Raw genomic sequence first — 20915 nt, 5'->3', positions numbered from 1 at the left:
TTAGCTTCTTGTAACATGGCCTCGAAGCCTTTTGTGTCTTCAGTCCACTGCAGCTTTTTGACTGAAGGGGGCTGGTGTGTGCCTTTGTGCAGTGGGAGAAAGGACACAACCCTGTGCCTGACATGGCCTGCACCTGGAGCAGCCTGTGCCTGCTGCCCTCAATCCTTAGGTACATACAATGAACTTCAGCTGAAATGTTGTTTTTGCAATCGCTAATGCCAGGGGTTAATCTTTCCTATTTGCCTGCTTTATCCCAACATTGTCTTCTATTGAGGTGAATATCAATATTTGAATAACAATACCAAAACATTCTGTCATCAAACTGGAAATAAATGAGTATTTTAGATTATTTTAATAATTTGGCCTATAAAAATAATATTAAAAAAACTTCTTCCTATAAATTAACCAAGAGTTTTAAACATAGTGACCTCTGTCAACTGTCAGCTTGATACTAACTAAATCCCAGGTGGAAGGCGGTGGGCGGGGTTGGGAGGGGACGTTCTCCAAATGACAGCATGTCTATTGCAGGCAGTCTTCTAAAAGAACGCTCAGTGTTAGCAGATAACGAAAGTACCTGTTACCTATGACAGCAAAAATGATGCCATGACCTGGCAATTTCTTTTCACTGCTGACACATCCCTGCACTACATAAAATATCAGCGTTGCCTTCATATAAATTTCATAGGGTTTCCCACTCAATGGCATAAGCAAATATACTGTGAGAAGCAGGAGGGGTTTTCAGGGATGGCTCAGAAACTTAAGTATTTTTCCATTTATTTTTAAAATGCAAATTACACTAGTAAGTCAAAAAAATCACTCTGTTAAAAATACATTCAGAATTAACAAATGCAAAAAAAAGGACACATCAGGATCATAACTCTTGCTTTCTGAATATTAGGTTTATAACAAAAGCTCAGCCTAGAAAAATAGCATTCTTCACCGGATTTTGAGGAGGATACAGCTGTACAACTTTAGATGTTTTCCCAGATATAATCACACTACTGTGCTTACTGCTCCCTTAAAAGACCTGTCCACTGATTACTTTTTAGTAGTCAACAACTGTTTTTTAAAATTTTGGTGGTGATGTTAGTTGTGATTTGGTGAAAACTTGGCTATAACTTAAAGCAGGAATATGAGGGTTTATTTTCTGTACCCATATACATGTACTATAAGGTGAAATCTCATCACAGCATGAATGTATAGTGAAACCTCATTTTAATAGTCACATTAAAAGTCACATTAGAATAGTTTCTGGCATGTATAGTATTTATACTTTAGGAATCAAAGGACAGTACATTGGTAAATATTTTTCTCATACATTAAACATGCATGTCACTATAAAAGCATCATATGAGGTTTCACTGACATGGCTGCGATTGTTTATTTTATACATGTATGTATGGACAAACATACAAGCCACTGACAAAATTCAACCATGAGTGCTGGAATTTTTTTTTGTAGCTTATGTTCCAATGGTAACTTTTTGTTCCTGTATCATTTTCAAATGTAGATGTGTGTGTATATTACAGACATCCATGCAAACACAGTAATGGAACTGGTGTATGTAAATCTGAATAGGCTAAGGTCCAAAGAAGTTTAATCCAATAACTGAAACTTCATAGAAATCAAAGAAAAAATACTTGCTCCATGCCAATTTGTAGCTTCTGGATTTCACTGTACGAAGGATGGTGCGCTAGTTTTAAAAAATTGAGTTTAATGTCTCAGGTGTATCCAAGAAAAAATATGACTCATCTGAGTTCCTGATAAGCCTGAGCTAATTATATTTTCCACTAATGAAAACCAAATAATGCTTTAAAATATAGAACAAAATTTCCTAGGAGTTCAAAATATTCCATAAACACATTGACCTACTATTAAGTTTCCAAAGGCATCTTGTTGCCAACTACGTTAACAGCACAGTTTTTCTGCCACAATAATACAGGAGGATTGAAATACACTCTAACACACAACAGATCCCCCAAATACCACAAAAAGATCTGAAATATTTCACCAAGGTAACTATTGCTCCCCCCACCCACCCAAAAATAATCTTGTATGCTGAAGTTAGAAAAAAAAGTTCACCTACATAGAGTCTTCAATTTGAATTAGATATAAAAGAGTAAACATAGCTAATACATATTCAGTTGGCCTCTGTTGATAGAAATCCACAGCTGTTTCTGTGTTAGTAAAAGACAATTGTAGATACTTATAAAAGCACCTAGAGTGCAATAAATAAAATCAGCGAGTTAAGCCATTTCTGCTTTCTGCTTCCAATAGACTAGTAAGCTTAGTAGATTAATGTTTTCCTCTGTCCCACCCCAACCCCATCAGAAGACCATATTTTAGAATTATAAAGGTGACAAACATTGTTATTGTTACTTGTCTTTTTTGGGCCACCACGGAGGCTCTATGGTAAAGCACTTTGCTGACAGCTGGTACTTTTCTTATACAGACACACTGGAGCTGCTGAGCTAGTCAGTCTTGTTCCTTGACATGAAACACACAGACTTGAACTCATTCACAATTAATAGCAGTGTGTTAGCCTAAAGGAAGTGACTTGGAGCTGTCTGCACTGAGATTCTTGGGCACACAACGTAGGTGGGTTAAGGCAAGTATGTACGGTACAGCCTTTAGGGCAAACAATCTGTCATTTCGGATTTCGGGTACAAGGTCATCATGGCATGTTTTGTTTGTTTTTGCAATTACATTGCCTAAATAGCCGTGGTGCTGTCAAAATGTATGGAGTGCAGAAGACAGAGCTCTCAAACTAATGTGCCCTGGATGACTTCCCAGCTCACAGAGGCCGACCAGCTGGGCTGCAGAGGAGTTAGCAACGTCCAGCAACCATTGGGCACCAACACATCTCCTTTTGAACTTTCCAAAGGCCTGGGAGAAAGGAGCCTGCTTTCAGGAAATCCAAGATGGGCATGTCCTGCATATTTGTCTGTTTCAGTTAGAAAGAGGAGGTCAAGTGGAATTGGTGTGTGTGTGCTCGTGTGTGTGTGTGTGAGTGTATGTAGAGGCTTGTATTTCTTTTGTTAATATGTATATGTATTTAAACTCAGTTGCTTCTTGCTCTTCATAAAATACAGGAGGCCACTGCGAAAAAAGATCTTTGAAAAGTCCATGGGCTGACATACTGAAGTCATCTGTATTATTTTGACCTAAGAGAGAGAAAAGATGTTTTTAGTCAAGGGGAAAAGTGACGGGTGCCTGTTGCTCACCACCTTTTCTCACCTTTCCAAGCACAAGAGCAAACAAACAAACAAACAAAAAAGAAGCCCAAATTGGTTTTAAATAGATAATTTTCCTCTTCTTTTCTTTTTATTCAGCGCAACTGCATGGATAGAGAGGCCAATTTTGGTCATTTGGAATCTATTTCCAGGGACAAATGAAATGAATATGTATTTCTGTGCAATTAGGCTGCCACGAAAAATACAATGTTTTCAAATGCTGTCTGATATATTATAGGACATTCTTATATTGCCAGAAGCCCAATCAGATGTCTACTTGCTCTGACAGTCACATAGGTCCCTGGTAGTCAAAGCAGCTATTTTGTTAAAAAATTAAACTGTAGACATGGGATGTGTGTGTGTGTGTGTGTGTGTGTGTGTGTGTGTGTGTGTGTGTGTATGCAGCAACTTCATTGCTATCATTGTTTCAACAAGGTTTACCAAACTGTAAGAAAAATATAATTAAAATCTTCCCTTTTAGATTAGTTATACAAAATCTGAAAAATTACAAACCGAGAACAGTCACCCAACTTAAGTGAAGAGGACTGTCTATGCATTGTTTGCAGGAACTGAAACACAGCTGTGACTGTGGGTCAGCTACAGCCGTGTTTTCAAAACTTTGTCCAGGATCTTGGCCACAGAAGATTTTCTGGGAAGAATGGGAGTCTCACAGCTAAAAGTGCATATTACTTTTCAACATTTGTTTTCCTTCCAAGAATAGCTTTTGTTTCCAGTTGCTATATAATATTGTTAGGGTGCTTGAACTGGCCCCTGAAGTTAAATTACTCTTACTTTACAAGACATATTTATGGTAGGTTGACAGAAGTTACACTCTAAATGATAAAGACATAGGAGATGCTAAGTTCTCTACCTCTCAGTAGGTGATGAGGTTTATAGGTGTGTCAGTTTTGGTTTTTCATTAGATTTGAATAAACGGTGGCTCTCAGACGACTGGTTTTGTGGGCTGTGAAGTTGAAAAGGCCCTCATTCAACAGTGCATAATGTAAAATAAAAAAGAAATAAACAGAATGCAGAAAAAGGAGAGAGGCACAGCTGTCTGTGGAAATGCAGTGGCTAAGTTAGTGTTAAGAATACAAACAAGCAAATTAAAACTTATAGAATGTGATACCAGGTCAGACTCATAGTCTATCCAATAATTTGGAACGAACACTGAATGAAGGGGTCAGGAAAACCAGTTGATAATCCTGGGTGCATCACTAACAAGTTGTGTGATTTTTGTTTTCAGTTTCCTCATCTGTAAAATAAAACTTCTGTGTTCTAGGATCTGCAGTGTCCTATGAGGTGTTTTGTGAAAGGGATGATTGGAGTATTCTGACTAGTAATTTTATACATAATTTCCTTAAGTATACATAATTTCCTAAATTTGAATTCCAGGAAACATTTAACTTATTCATTGGCCAGTGAGACTTGAAAGCTCTGACACAACTTTACCAGTCTCATGCAGTAAAGAGGAAAACAACATATTTTTTATAACTATTGGCATTTAAAGTGTTCTCTTTAACAAAATGATGGGGAGTTTTGTTCTCAAGGAATTGAATTCTAGACAAAGATATCTATCTTTGTAGAGTCTCTTCTTTAAAGCCCATTAGAACTATAAATGCTTGATTTGAAATAATAAATTATATACAATCAGCATTCTCATGTTATCACAGCTGATCTATAGAGATGAGAGATTATATCTAATTTATTACAGCTTGATCATATTTATGACCATTCATGTTGATCAATACAATAAAATATTATGTGATATTATTAGTAGCAAGCAATTATAAACCTTTTAGATGTTTTATTCACTCTTTTTTTTTGAGATGGAGTCTCACTTTGTCACTCAGGCTGGAATCCAGTGGTGTGATCTCGGCTCACTGCAACTTCTGCCTCCCAGGTTCCCGCGATTCTCCAGCCTCAACCTCCCGAGTAACTGGGATTACAGGTGTGCACCACTACGCCTGGCTAATTTTTATATTTTTAGTAGAGATGGGGTTTCACCATGTTGGCCAAACTGGTCTCGAACTCCTGACCTCAGTTGATCTACCTGTCTTGGCCTCCCAAAGTACTGGGATTATAGGTGCGAACCACCATGCCTGGCCTTATTCTACTCTTGAGCACAACTATATTGTTACGTGTTACTTGGGCTGATATTATATGTCAGCAGTCTCCAACATTTTTGGCACCAGAGACTGGTTTTGTGGAAGACAATTTTTCTATGGGCCGGGGTTGAGGAGGAAGGTTTCAGGATGAAACTGTTCTACCTCAGATCATCAGGCACTGGATTCTCATAAGGATCACAAAACCTAGCTCCCTCACACATGCAGTTCACAATAAGGTTCACACTGCTATGAGAGTGTAATGCCGCCGCTGATCTGACAGGAGGCAGAGCTCAGGCAGTAATGCTCCCTCTCCTGCCGCTCACCTCCTGGTCCGTGCTCAGCATCTAACAGGCCATGGGCCAGGACTACTCGCGGTCCAGGGGACCCCTGTTATATGTAATGTACTGTTTACAGAGGAGATCTTTTAGGAATGACTTATAGTATATGTCATTTCTGACTTGATACAGCCTTTTCATGAGTGATGTTGATTAACATAAGCATTATTCTCCACTAATTAGTTTATTAAGCACTTACTATGTGTTATGCCCTGTGTTTCATGTGCTTTATATATATTAATTTCAGAACAATCAGATAAAGTATGTATGCTATCTCTATTTTCCAGGTGAGGAAACTTAGGCTTGGTGAGATTAAATAAAGCTATTCAAACAAAGTTACGTGCCCATGGTTGCAGATAATTTAATCTCAGAGAGCATGCCTTCAGCGGGTCATCTTAACCACTACTCCTGATTGCTCTGCCTTTTTAAATAGAACACTTTATAGAATGTTACATAAACTCTTGAGAAGAATGGTAAAGAGTGTGAAGGATTGATCATTTTTGTTGTTGTAGCTATCAAGAATTTTTCTGGGAGGATAGGGAAGGTATGGCATGCATAGCAAATACCTGTAGTACATGGTGAAAGAAATAAAAGATAAATATTAGAGGAGAAAAGATTAAGAAGTGTTTCATAAAGGAATATATCTTAAGATAAAATTCAAAGGATAGTGGGGTTTCAAAGAGTAGAATTTGGGAAAAAAAGGTGATGTTTGGTGTCAAGAGAACACTAGAAACCATTGGAAAAATACATATCATATTTGGATAAGACAAGAGTTCTACTCTGGCTAGAAAATGGCTAAGGGGAGCTATCAGACTGTTTATGGTCTCAAGCTTCAGGAGGACAGGGCTAGCTCTCATTCATTACTACATTTCCCTAACATCTCCAGCATCACCTGCTTATGGTTGGGACTCAAAGGTCATTAAGAGTTGAAGAGAAGAGATACTGTTTCAACAGACTATTGGGGGCCAGGTCAGAGTAGACTTGCAGGCTATAGTAAGGAATTGAGATTTTTTAGTAGGTAATAGGGACTGCTTGATAGCTTTGAGGCAGGAAAGTGAAATCACCAGCGCAGTACTTTAGGAAGATTAATTTGGCAGCCACATGGAGGATACAATAGAGGTTTCTGAAATGACAGAGACCAAAGGTCATACATTGCATGAATTAGGGCAGTGATTGTGAGAATGTAAAAAAAGAAATATGTCATACGCTGTGCAGAACTTCAAATGAAGCAAAGTATTGGTTGGTTTCTGAACTGCTAAAATCTGTTTTATGGATGCCATTAGCAAATGATTTCAGAGAACTACAAGGGACTCAAAGAAAAAGACAGGCATGGTGCAAGATTATTCTTTTTTTTAAAGAGAGTTTAAAAAGGGGGTGTTTAAAGACTAATCTCTTTGGAGGAGAAATACTTACTCCCAAACTCCATTTATTATCCTACACGCTGAAGATATTAAAAGGCAAAATGATTCAATGGTGGAGGACAAGGACAACAAACACATATCTTCAAAGAGAAGTTCACATTTTAAAATGAATTGGAATCTTACTTTCTATTTGATCTTCGCTTGCAATTCAGCATATCACTTGATGCTGATATATAGAATTTGTTATCAGTTGTTATCCAAGGGAATTTGCCTAAACACAGATATAAAAATCAGGCTCTGATTGTATGTCTGCTCTCTTGAGTGCTAGAGTTAAGGGTTCGGTAAGTTTCAGTGTTAATGCTCCAGTTCATTTCCACTTTTACATTAGAAAAATGATAGAGAAAGTGTATTACTCAGTTTTTGAATTTTTTAAACACTACATATAACTAGGGTGATCCTATTATTTATCATTTAAATGAGAACTCTTTTGAGAGTACTAATTATGCCAGGACAACCATTGTAAAATGAAACTAAATATATGGTTTATATATAGTTACCTTTAACTGCTTACATTGTTATATCATTTTCAAAAAATACAACTTTTTGGCAATCAAAGAAGTGGTAGATAACTAACATAGGATTTTGAGACTTGTAGGTGATACGTAAGATTAAAGGTAACTTTAGAAATGGCATTTCTTATAAGTCAAATAAGAAAAATACAAGGAAAAATGTTATCAAAATTATCCTAGCCAAAACAATATTAATAGAAAGAATACTGTAAGTATATAACTGAACAAAAGCTGCATGCCATCAATCTTGTATCATGATACAGTTACTTGATTATCTTTAGTACCCCAGAAGAACACCTTCCAAGAAAAATACTTACATGTACATAGGCTGTAGTTGTAAATGAGATGTCTTTTGAGGCCCTTGATAGCCATAAGAGTCAAAGCCACCTATGAAATCAACTGAAAAGAGACAATTGTCTTCATTAGTTAGATTTTCAGAAGAGAGAAATATTCATGATCAAGGCTCCACAAAGATGACCTTTTATTAATAACAGTCTATTAAACTATTAAAAGCAACTAATTGTTCAGAAAAAAAAATGAAAGAAATAATAGTTCTTTTAAGGTAGTGATTCTGCCACTCCCTCCTCTCCAACTCATTGTAAGATTCATTATTGCTTTACAAAAATGTATTCACTTGGTAGAAAAAATGATGCACTATTCTCAAGCAACCGAGACCTAACAGAAATAATGAATTTATTTACACAATAGAGATGCTATATGCCTTTTTGGTTAGTGTAGATTTTCTGTGACATGTTACACAATGCTATAGCATATAAATATAAATAATGACCACTCAAGTGCAAGTATCTATCAGCGATTGCAGTGCTAGTAATAATATTGCATGTTATGGTTGTCAAGCACAAGGTGCTATGGTAGAGGTGATGTAAATGAACGTGACATTGCAGTCCCTGCCAAATGTGGCTTACAATCTGAAACGGATAATCAGAGGTAAAGATTTGGAACAATCTAACCAAATATTCAAATTCAGTACATACTTAGCTATTTAAGATACAATAATATATAATAAGATTATATTATATAATCTTATTATGTGGCAGATTATATTTTCAAAATATATATAATCTAATATATATATTATGTGGCAGATTATATTTTCAAAAATGGCAGCAATAGTATCTCCTATTTTACATGTTTTTACAATGTGATTTTGACATTCCTCCCATACAATGGTTTGAGTATATGTCTCTTCCTGTTGAACACTGGTAGACCTTTCTGGAAGATTTGACTATGCTATCAATGACACTATGGGGTTTCTAAGGCTAGGTCATGAAAGTGTCATGCACTTTTGCTCTTTTGGGTTGTTCTCTCTTGGAACACAGCCATGATGCCACAAGGAAGCCCAAGCTAGCCCACATGGAAAGATCAATGGAGGACCTATGGATAAGTGTTTCAGTAACAGAATAACTGACATATCAGCTGATAGCCAGCATCTAAACCCAGGCGTGGGAAAGAAAATAGCTTTAAATCAGAGGTGTCCAGTCTTTTGGCTTCCCTGAGCCACATTGGAAGAAGAAGAATGGTCTTGGGTCACACATAAAACACACTAATACTAATGATAGCTGATGAACTAAAAAAAAATGCCAAATGTCTCATAATGTTTTTAAAAAGTTTACAAATTTGTTTTAGGACGCAGTCAAAGCCATCCTGGGCTGCATGTGGCCTGTGGGCTTTGGGTTGGACAAGTTTCCTTCAAATGATTCTAGACCGTCACTGTTGAGTCAGCTCAGTCTTAGAATCTTCCCAGTTCTGGTTTCTGACATCAGAGAACAGAGGCAAGCCGGGCCCTCTGTGCCTGTCTGAGTTATTAACCCACAGAACGTGTGAGCGTAATACCACTCAGTTTTGGCAGCAATGGTAACTGGAACAGTCAATTCTAAAAGCACCGTGAAAAAGTTTAGTTTTTGTTTTTTCTTTTCCATTTGTGAATAAAGAGGTTTAAGAGTGGAGATAAAAGAAACAAAATGACACGAGGCCAACAAGATAGAAAAGAGGAAGGGGAGAGAAAGTGAAACAGACAATCAGAACGCCCTAGGACACCTTTACTTTTTTTAGCATCTCCTTCTATTGCTTACTTTGTCTAGTTGTTGTTCTCTGATTAATATTTGGGGTACTATAGATAGAAATTGGAGCAGGGTGCAAAGTGACATAAAGTCAATGATGTCTGTGTAGTGGGCAAATCCTTTGTTTTCTCTTACAAAAAGACCTTATTTTTTTTAGAGCAGTTTTAGATTCACAGAAAAATGCAGGAGAAAGTATAGAGAATTGCTGTATATTTTCTGCCCCCACACAAACACAACCTCCTCCCATATCAATCTCTGACACTAGAATGGCACATTTATTACAATCAGTGAACCTACACTGACACATCATCATCGCCCAAAGCCCATAGTTTACATTAATGTTTATTCTTGGTGTTATACATTCTATGGGTTTTGACGAATGTGTGACATGTATCTACCATTACAGTATCATAATGGTTTCACCACCCTAAAACTCACCTGTGCTCTTCCTAATCATCCCTTCCTCCCCCAACCCCTGGCAACCACTGATCTTTTCACTGTCTTTATATCTATATTTTGCCTTCTACAGGATGTCATGTCATTGGACTCATACAGCATGCAGCCCTTTCTGACTGGCTTCTTTCACCTAGTAACATGCATTTAAGATTCCACCAGAACTTTTTACGGCATGACAGTGCATTTCTTTTACGCATGGGAAACCCTTTTACCCAGGCAGAATGTCTCTTCTCATCCAAAGAGCAAGGGTATAATGACAGGAACAGATACCCTGATATTAGAAGGACCAGGATTTAAATTCTGCTCTGTCCTTTTGCCAGCTATGTGACATGAGAGAAACAACTCAGTATCTCTTAAAATAGGAATTATCATATTAATCTCATATAATTGGTATGAGGATAAAATAAGGAATGCAGAGTCCTGGATGAGACATATGGTATAAAAGAAGAAAATTAAGAGCCCGTCAAAAAATTCAAGATTTCTTTATAATTCTAAGCCATGCAATGTAGCAGAAAGAGAAGACAGAAAATTCTTAACTTGGGACAACTACAGAACTATAGCAAGTATTTTACAGAAGATGGATAAAAGAGTATGATCCTCTTTTGTCTTTTACACTGCCTCTATTATCTTCTACATTGTACCTTAGCTAATATAAACAGTACCAGAAGAACTATGTAATAATTCTTCTGTAATATTCTTCTGTAATTTCACACCTGTAATCCCAGCACTTTGGGAGGCCGAGGCGGATGGATCACCAAGGTCAGCAGTACAAGAACAGCCTGGCCAACATGGTGAAATCCCATCTCTACTAAAAATACAAAAATTAACTGGGCGTGGTGGCAGGCAACTGGAATCCCAGCTACTCAGGAGGCTGAGGCAGGAGAATCACTTGAACCCGGGAGGCAGAGGTAACAGTGAGCCGAGACTGCACCATTGCACTCCACCTGGGTGACAAGAGTGAATATAGTGTGTGTGTGTGTGTGTGTGTGTGTGTGTGTGTATGTTTGTGTGTGTAGTTTAAGACTGGGTATTTGTTGCAGATAGTGTCTAAATTCCTGTTTATCCGAATGGGCTCTTGTGGACAATGAGACTGAATTAAGGACTAGTTTTCTGAGAGGCATTCACAGAGTCAGAGCTTCACTGCTCTGAGCTTCCCTTACAGTAGGATGGGCTCTACCATAGCAGTGGAGAGTGGGTTACAGTAGGTCAAGATCAGGGCAGAGAGAAACAGTAAGGTCTCCACTGAAATTGGGATCCAAGTCAAACTCAGGTTTATTAGTATTTTTATTGCTGCTGCTGTTATTGTTATTATCATTGCCACTGTTTTGAAATATTTAATTAATTTGTTTACAGGGTAGGTGAGGAGAGCTGGCTTACATTTCCCAGATTAAGGAGGATAGCACTAAAGCTCTGACGGAAGGACTGTGATCATTCTGATTATTCTGACCATGCTGATGCCTGGGTATGGAAGAAGTTACAACAGAAGGTGACCCAGAACCAAGATGAGAAAAGAAGCAGCTCTGGATGTAACCAGCTGGATTTTTACCATTTCACTTGTGAGGGGGCATTCATATTTAAATTAGAAGCAGAGGGCATGTTTTCTGTAGTTTATTTTACCTACATGCTTGAGTTTACAGCCAAGGAGTTTGTGTAAAGTCAATTTCCATGTGTACTTCTTCTCAGAAATTCTTTGGATATCTTCCTACAAACCCCAGGGAGAGGAATAGGAATCAACTGGATCCAACCAACCATTACAGTTAAGATTATGTGGTCAGCATAGAGAGAGTTGATCTTCCACCATTTACGGAAGGGTTCTTCAACCACAAATAGAACTTTTTGGGGTGCCACATAGACAGAGAAGTAGAGGTATTTTTTTCTGTCAAATATTGAATAATTGGGGTTACTTGCATTTTTAAGATACCTATAATAGAACTTTGTTCTGTTTTCAGTTTCCTTTATATAATGATATTTATTCAGGTTCTAAAGAGACTACAGCATATTCTAAAATTTTCTGAGCAATAAGAGTCATAAAACGTTTGACAGATCTTTGTCCAGATAATTCTGATGGCAGCTAGATGTTATAGTAATAGCTCATCTCTGCATTATTTAGAAAACAGTTACTTCTATCAATCTAGAATCTCCTTACATCCTTAAAAATAAACTAAATTCCCAATAATTGCAAAATATTTAATAGTTCATGCAGCTCTTTCAAGTGATATCATTTACCTTCACAACATTACTATGAGGTTGGTAGGAATAATTATCTGAATTTTACAAATAAATACAGATTTATAGAGTTTTATCTTGAGGCCACACAATAGCTGAGGATAAGACTAGAAACCAGGCATTCTATTGCCATTGTAAGTATATTTAAAAAGAGATTTCTGCATTTGACTTAAGCCTTCTAGTACATTTGTGGAATGTTATCAACAGTGATCAAAAGCATCAAATCACATTTTTGATTTTTTTTCTAAATTATTAATGTATAAAAGTTTTGAGTTTTTGCTTTGAGTTCTCTGTTGGTTGAAGATTCCTCCTTTTGTTATTTGTTCTCCAGCATCTTTTACTCTGTTCTTTCTGGAAAATTTGCTCTTTATCTTATTCCCATCTAATACTGTAAGAATGTACAGTATTAGATTCTTCCTTGATATAGTACTGTATAAATATTTGGATATGAACAATGACTTATGCAGAAACTACCTTTGCCAAATTTGCCAGTGATAGCTGCCAATGTGGTATTTTTTTTTGTAATGCATCTTAAGAAGGTAGTATTCTTCAAGATTTAGTTCATGTGCTTTGTGTCTGATAATTTATGCAGAACACCAAAAAAGCATTTAAACAGTCCTTTCTTCTAAAAAAATATTTATATTCTCATCCCCATCTTGTCTGACTCTGATAACAATGATGTTTTTTAAAGATATGAGAGATGTTTTCATTCTAGCAACTTGGCATATTGTTTGTGTTACTTCAATGCTTAATAGGAAATGTGAAAGACAAACAGGAATTACCAAAAGCCTAAATTAGAATTAGGAGAATGAGAAAGGAAAGATGTCAATGAATTTAAGATAAATGGACAAAGAGATAGAAAACATACGTCAAGGTAAGTTTTTGAACATGGGAGAACTCATTGAAAGAAACTAAAGTGTCTGATGTCTTTCAATGAGTTTTTCTAAATATTAAAGGAAATTAATAGGGCCTATGAAAAGGGTCAAAGTTGATTATCAGAAATTTGTTTGCCAGGGCATATTGCTGCTTTTAAAGAAAAATAGTGCCAGAACGGAGTTGGTGTTTGGCGTTCTTTTGGAAATGTAGTATTTAGGTTATAAGTGGTACATCTAGGTGAAGAGGTGCTTGGGAAAAGGGAAATGTAACTCTAATTAGTGCAAGGGAAATTTAGAACTTGCTGGGATGTTAGAGATGAATTTCCTTCTCCACACTCAGCTTTATTTTACTTCATTGCAACCTATGTCTATCTGATGTATAAATCTACTTGTTTATTTGTTGATTTCCTCCACTACTGTAATACAAGCTACATGAAATTTACTGTTTTCTACTGTTTACTAGCCTCTGAACCCAGAACAGTGTCTGTCTCATGGAAGATACTCAATAGGTATTTACCAAATAAACTCTTAGACCCATTAGGCTGTAAAGGAAAATAAGGCAATTGACTGGAGCATGGAAGATGCCGGTAAAGCTTCCAAGTGAAATTTGGCTGATTGCTAAGACCTTGATTGATAATAAAGAGAAGACTTTTTATAGACAATCTACAGAGTTGTTACCTGGGTACTGTGAGATATGCAAAAGAAACTTTTTGGATAACAGTAGGAAGAAACCACCACTGCATCCTCTTTGGCCAAGAGGAGTGAAAAGAAAGAGGTTAGGATGTGCATTAGCATCAAAATGAGTACAGACATTTGAACCTTTTTTTCCCTCCCTTTCCCCCGTGTTCAAAAACTTTCCCCCAGTTTCAAATATGATGAATGCTATCAAGTGTTACAAATCTTGGTAACTGGCATGAAGAACATTGTTTTCTCTCTGGTCAGTTTACAGGACCCTAAACAGAGGCACACAAATGGACATAAGGTGAAAAAAAATTGCACTTCTTAATCACTAGTGTTCAGCATTTTCTTTTTGCCTTCATTTTATCTGCAGTATGGGTATGTTTACATCTATTGACCTCTGGGTGAGGTTAGTAGATATACTTTAATGATTATAGGTGCAATTATTTTAAATTAGTTAAGTGCCATATCAATTTAATAACTGTGATTTAATAACATTAATAATAGTGGAACTTAGAAATTACCAAGCAAGATAAAAATGCTTTTCGAGGGGCCAGACATGGTGGCTCACGCTTGTAATTCCAGCACTTTGGGAGGCCGAGGCAGGAGGATCACCTGAAGTCAGGAGTTTGAGACCAGCCTGGCCAACATGATTAAACCCCGTCTCTTAAAAAAAAAAAAAGAAATTAAAAATAAAAAAAAAAAGTTTTTTGAATAAATATTCACCCTTGATTTAAAGGTTTAAATAAAAGAAAGGCTCACCTCTTGCAATAATATGTTGAGCCTTTCTTTTATTAAAACCTTTTAATCATGAACACTGAGTTCAGCAAACTTGAAACTGCTTTATTAAATATATGATGGCAATGAGGTATTGTAATATAAAATTGTCCGTTGGTTATTACTGACAAAGCCACTAGTCAACATACTCCCTTTTGGAGACAGAGCTGTAAAAAACCATGAAGGGAAATTTAAAAAGGTAGTTCATAGAAAGCTAAGCCTAAATATTTAGAATAACTCACAGAAAGACACTAAAGTATTTTATGTCTTTCAATGAGTTTTTCTAAATATTAAAGGAAATTAATAGGGTCTATGAAAATAGAGCATCTTCCCCTTATTTCCATCGGTATGAATTCCAAGAGTACTTAGCTCCACCTACACAAAAGGAACTTAAAACATGGTGAACCATAAGCCAAATTGTAAAGAACCACCTTTCTTTCAGTAAGATCTACTTGGTGACAGGAATTCAAACTGACTATGGTGAGCTTGAGGTGTTCAGTTTGGGCTAAAATCCCTGGATGAACTCGAACTCTTTTTTCTTTTTCCTGATAAGGAAAATACAATCCTTCACAGGAAGAGGTAGTTTAGGCTGTTGTTGCCTGAGAGGTCACTAGAGTGTTAAACCACAGAAGGCTTCTAGCAGGCAAAGCACAAATGGAATGTAATGAGACTTATTGGCTAAATCACTGCAGATGCTTCATCAAATATGCTTTCTCAGGGCTTTAGGGTTTTATTTTTCACTTTCCTTCTTACCTGTATCAGAAACAGATCTTTAATAGTTTAAGCTTGGTAACACATTCACGCATGCTAAAAAATGAAAGTGAAAAGCAATAACTATAATAGCATCACAATAAATAAAGTATATCGTTAGTTAGTTGAAAAACCACTTTAAGCTTTTGGTTCTAAAGGCCTAATAAAAAATGAGACATAAGTTCCACTTGATAAACTATTTTGTGTAGTTCTTGTTTGTATCTGCTAATTCTCAGTGAGGGTGGTATCTTAGGTGAGATTTTAAGAAACACATGATGGGTTTCTGCTGAGACCAGGATCTTGTTATTAGATAGTCTTTTAATAATATAATGCCAGCACTTGATATAGCATAATGCCACTACTTGATATATCATAATGCCACTACTTGATACATCATTGTAGAATCTGTTTGGTAGCATAAAGACTGGGGGTTTTGGAGTCAGAAGACCTGTGCCCAGGTTGTGCCTTTACATCTTACCAGCATTGTACCCATAATAAGGTCACAATTGCTCTGAACCTTATTTCTTCCTCTGTGAAGTGAAGATAATAAAACAACTTCAGCTTCGTAGGGTTATTGAGAGAATCAGGTGTCATATGTGTGTAATCCATAGAAGCATGTATATTAAAAATACACTATGAGTAGGTTTGGGATCTCATCTCTTTTCAAAAAGGATTTACACAAAAGAAATAATTGGAATTATGCTTTAAAATGCACACATAGGCCATTTTCTGAGATAATTAGCATTTCCAAGGATAGGAGAATAGATGGGGATAAGGCTCAACAGAGGGAACTTTGCATTAGAGTTTATTACAATTTTGTATAGAGTGACAAAAATGTATAGGACAACCACGGAAGCTGAGGAGACCAGAGGGACGTCTATGGAGAGCTGTCACATGCCCACTTAGTTGGTTAACTGTGATTTGACAAGCAACAGGAATAGCCTGTGTGACATAATGTAGAAAAAAGTAAGTTAATTTATATTTTTAAAAATATAAAACTGAATTTCCATATTTTGAATCCTTTTGGAAATGGCCTTGTATATTATCAGAGAGAACACAGGGAATCTGGGGCTGGCCTTGTCTGTGATCTATGAGGCTTTGCCACATATGTACGCAAAAGGAACTGTCCAATGAATAGTCAGGAATGAAAACACCGAGAGCTCAGTGTCCTGGGTCAGGCAGAATGACAAGCCAAAGCTTGGGGGATGGATTACTTTGTAGAGGAGAAGCTTACCTGTTCCTCTCAGATTCGGACAGGGTTGCAGGAAGAGCAAAGAATAATTGCCAGTACAGAGATTTGCTGAGGCACTTGAGGGAAAATCAAAGACGTTTCTGTTGTGATAGATTTGATTTTCTCAGGTTTCAGTATTTGGTTTAAGGATCCTGGAAAGGTGTAGAACAGATCCCGTCGCCAGGGTGCCACTTTGTCAAATGCAGAAGAATAAAAGCACGGTTGAGCAGGAGACAACACCCAGCTGAGTGTAGCAAGCACACATTTGCTGTTGGGTTTGGTTACTTTCTCCAGCAATGAGCAACCACGCAAGATTAGAAGCGGAGAAATTGAACCTGGGCATTGTCAGACACAGATGTCAAAAATCCAAGCATAAACGAAGTGCAAGCAAGGAAGGAAACCAAGGGTGCTAACGAGAACACTGCTTTGCTAATCCTGGAGATAGCTAATGAGTAGGAAGACCCAAAGCATGAGAATAACACAAGATTCTAGTGGAGGGAAGCTCCCAAATAAGGGTGAAGAAAACTTTTTCCAAGAGGGAAGCAGGGGAACAAGGGAAAAGAATAGACAGGTGTTTACAGTCAGCCAGAACATTTCAGAACTAGGGATCTTAGAGAAGCCTCTTTCCACCAATAACGAAGGTGATCCACGATGAAGGGAATGAAGGTGGCAGATGAAGGGAGTGGTGATGAGGGAGATGAGAACTAACAGGGCGGAGAAACTATAAAGCTTGAGTCAGAAAATTATGAATCTGGTATCTTTTGATGCTTTCAATAAATGTAGAGAAGTCTGTGATGAAGATTATGATGAAATAGCTAGGCCAACTTCACCTTAAATGTGCCTGGGCTCACTTTGTGGCATGCCATTTGGATGGATTAGATTTTCCAGTCTTTGTTTTGTTCTCCTCTGTTAGAATTGGTTTCAATTATATATGACATGTCTTTCAGATGAAATTGGAAGGAGCAGTTATTATAAGCTATAGGTGAGCTCGTTAGACATGATTGGGTATGCCTTCTCAGCTGATATCCAGAATATATTTAGAATCCACAGCCCACTTAAATGCAGGATTTTAAATTAGGGTTGTGGGTACATTAACATATGCATATTTAGGGAAATAAAAAATAAAACACGTTCTGTAATCACCTATTAGAGAAATATTCTTTGCCTTGTAATCTTTGCTAACATAATCTTTGTATCATTTTACAGCCTCCAGAAATGAAAATCACAAAACTCCTGGGCCTAAATTAATCATCTTCTTAGAACAACAGTAGCAATTTCAGGAAAGACAATGTCCCATGGTTACTCTAACATTTCTATTGGTATTTGGGAAAGCTGAAACTAGATTTGGTATATGGAGTTCATTAAAAGCACTTACAATCATTCTGGTGTAAATTATGGTGTACTTTTGGTCAATATGAAGACGAAAAGTAGAGCCTTTTGAAAAAGGCATGCCTATTTTTGTTAAGTGCTACATAGTCCTCTGATTTATCCCTTAGGTTTCAGCTGAATCGTCCTGTCTTCAGGGAAGAATTTCCTTATCTTCAAAACTGCATGAGATCCTTTTGGAATCATTCCCATGGCACCCCCATCCGCTTTCCTTGTCTGAACTTTCATCATGCTTTATTGTAATTTCTGTTTCTCTTGTAAATTGTGTACTGGATTGTAGGTGCCATAAGGCAAAGATGGTATCTGTTTGGTTCCCTGCTTTATCCCTAATAGCAACACACTGCCTACCATCCAGTGGTTGCTCAGTAAATATTTGCTAAAAGAATGTGTCTCAGGTATCATAGTGAAATGACATGGAAAGTATACTTAGAATCTGGACATCTATGCTCTGCCCCCAGTTCTGCCTCTAAATGATGTTTAACTTTGAGCAAGTCAATTCGAGTGTCCATTTCCTCAGCTGCAAAATTAGGGAATTAAAGTAGGTGACCGCCAATATTGCTTATAACTTTATGATTATACACAGTTGCATATTTCTGGGATTAGTTTGCATACGAATGTTAGCAATATAATATTTAAAATGAGCAAATCCACAAAGGCACAGTGAATGGAAAAATTAGTGTAAAGGAGTTATCTGCATTTGGTTGTTACCATTAGGCATTGATTCTACTAAATGAGTTTCCAAAAAGATTGGCTGCTGAAAATGGCAATCGGAAACTGTGGCATGAGTGGGAAAACAGAATGATGAAAAAGTTGGGGCCTTGGAGACAGAGTTAGGGTGACAGGTTTGGAGCCAACAGAAATACTGTCCCCTGTTCTATTTAATCCAGTGGTGAAGGTGTATGGATGTATGACCGTGTGCTTCCCTTCGCAGTGACACTCTTGGGAATTTCTTTAACATCAGCTTCATTAGTTACAAAGGCAGCAATCCATATCCAATTTCCATTTTGTATTAGGATTGTTAATGTATAAACTACTCTCTTTTGTTGAAAACATTTGCAGTTAACCCTATACAAACAAAGAAACAAATGCAAGTGTTACACTGTCCGTTCCTGCCAACCCCGTTGACTCTGAGGTCTGGTCACCATTTATTATACACAAAAATGAATTGAAATTCCCACTTCGGCCCTAACCTAATTTTCAAGTGATAATAGGCATAGATTCCCAGAAGCACTCTATGCCTCTTGATAGTAACATCCTAATTTCCTTTGCCGGTAAATGTTTTAAATAAGATTTTAGCACCAAAGGAAATTAAACTTTAATCATAATTATAAAATGCCATCACTGATTTTTGTCTTCAGTCTAATTACTTCCTATTATTTAAACAATCCACACCTCCTATGAGCTTTAGGTTTGTTTCTCTTTCACTCCCTGCCACACAACACCAACCAAATCATAGTGGAGGCCTCCCAGAGTATCTTCTGCCAGAGCAGCCTCATTTATATGTCACACAGAATTGAGGGGTTGCCTCCAGCTCCCTTATTTCCAAGGCACTCTTTCAGTAGCTAGATGTAAGGCTCTTTGCTCAGATGTTTTTGTTCTGCATACCTCGTAGCCATCCTTAGAGATCCAGTGTTTCTTAGTCCTCCTGCTATTAAGAAGGAGATCTCTGAGCCCAGCCTTCTGTTTCTATGAGATGCCACTTCCAAAACTAAAACACAACTGGATGTAAGGAAGTGGGCACACGCCAACATCATTCATCAAGCCAACTGTGAATGTCATCTTCTCAGCATGTCTCTGATTTGGAGGGCTTTTAAAGAGACTTCATTTTCCTGTGCCAGCTCTTTGTCTTGCTGTTGTTCTTGGGAGATGGGACTAAAGAATCCCAGTGATTTTATTTTGTAAAAGCGTATGTCAACATCCTGCTGCAAAAATCACCCCAGTTTTCTATGACTTGGGTCCTTTCTTTATCATGTCATTATCCATGAGCAGGTAGAGAGATGGTGAGGAAGCTAATTCAGGACACCCATTGCAGGTGGGCTGTGGGGGTCTGTATCACGGGAAGAAGCAGAGTCAGCAAAATCAAAGGTTCCCGTTCAGTCATTTCTGTAAATGTCACTACTTTTTCCTCCTTGAAGTCACATAACTTTCTTTTCTATTAAGGCTGTTAAAACAGCATTAGTATTCTTCATCTGCTGGGAAACTTCAGTTCACCCTGCCGGAAATATTCTTTGCATAAAAAATACCTCTTTTGTTTCACCCCAGTTAAAGGCCCTCCTTTGCTTATCTGAATATCGTTACCTTTATATTGCTTTTTAGAAACAAAGTTCTGATTGTTTTTAACTAACACAGAAAGATAATGCAACAGTTTCTTTCCCCTCATATTATTGACTTGGAAATGTCATATTTATTTAAAGATGAAAATTGTGTGTGTGTGTGTTTATGAGTGAAAAGCAATACAGTAAACGGAGGAGATATTATGAGAAAAGAGAGAAAATAAGAAGTGATTGTTGAAGAATCACTCAGTTTTGACCTGATTATCCAAATTTAAAAATACAGTTTATGTGTTTTCTCTTAGATGATCACAAGAGGGAGCAATTTAACAGTAGGCTGAAAAACAAACCAGTGCTCAGCAATCTGGGGAGACAATGTGGAAATCATTACATGTATCACTGTTGGAGAATGCTGTTGTCACTAATAGGGAACTGAATATGATTGACGGGAGGAAAATTCATATGGAACCTCTGCCTCAGGTGTTGATCACTTAGTTTTGTATATGGCAGCACATCTTTTTTCCTCTTATTTAGAAAATGACAGGTGTTTTATTCAAATTATTCATTTACTTAGAATAC

At 37.2% G+C, this 20915-nt stretch overlaps 1 protein-coding gene across 10 annotated transcripts in view; it reads right to left on the bottom strand.

Annotated features, from left to right (window-relative positions):
• Positions 1-757: 757 nt before the first annotated feature.
• The window catches only part of NKAIN2 (sodium/potassium transporting ATPase interacting 2), a 1029496-nt gene continuing 1009338 nt past the window's right edge, over positions 758-20915 (bottom strand). For 5 of the 10 annotated variants that reach the window (XR_005196898.1, XR_001819114.2, XR_005196899.1 and 2 more), the window contains 3 exons: positions 7924-8005; positions 7221-7308; positions 758-3164 (listed from right to left, as the gene is read on the bottom strand). Coding sequence is in view for 5 of the 10 variants with exons in the window: in XM_037731456.1 (XP_037587384.1) it covers positions 3155-3164; positions 7924-8005 (92 nt within the window). In the remaining 5 variants the exon portion in view is untranslated. Of the gene's footprint in view, positions 3165-7220; positions 7309-7919; positions 8006-20915 lie in introns of those variants that run through there. The other 5 variants (XM_037731456.1, XM_017508801.2, XM_017508800.2 and 2 more) reach the window with 2 other exon arrangements.

The sequence above is a fragment of the Cebus imitator genome, unplaced genomic scaffold (assembly GCF_001604975.1).
Source record: "Cebus imitator isolate Cc_AM_T3 unplaced genomic scaffold, Cebus_imitator-1.0 Scaffold400, whole genome shotgun sequence".
In the NCBI taxonomy this organism is placed as follows: domain Eukaryota; kingdom Metazoa; phylum Chordata; class Mammalia; order Primates; family Cebidae; genus Cebus; species Cebus imitator.
The sequence above is the reverse complement of the archived record's forward strand: the minus strand, read 5'-3'. Positions and strand labels throughout refer to the sequence as shown.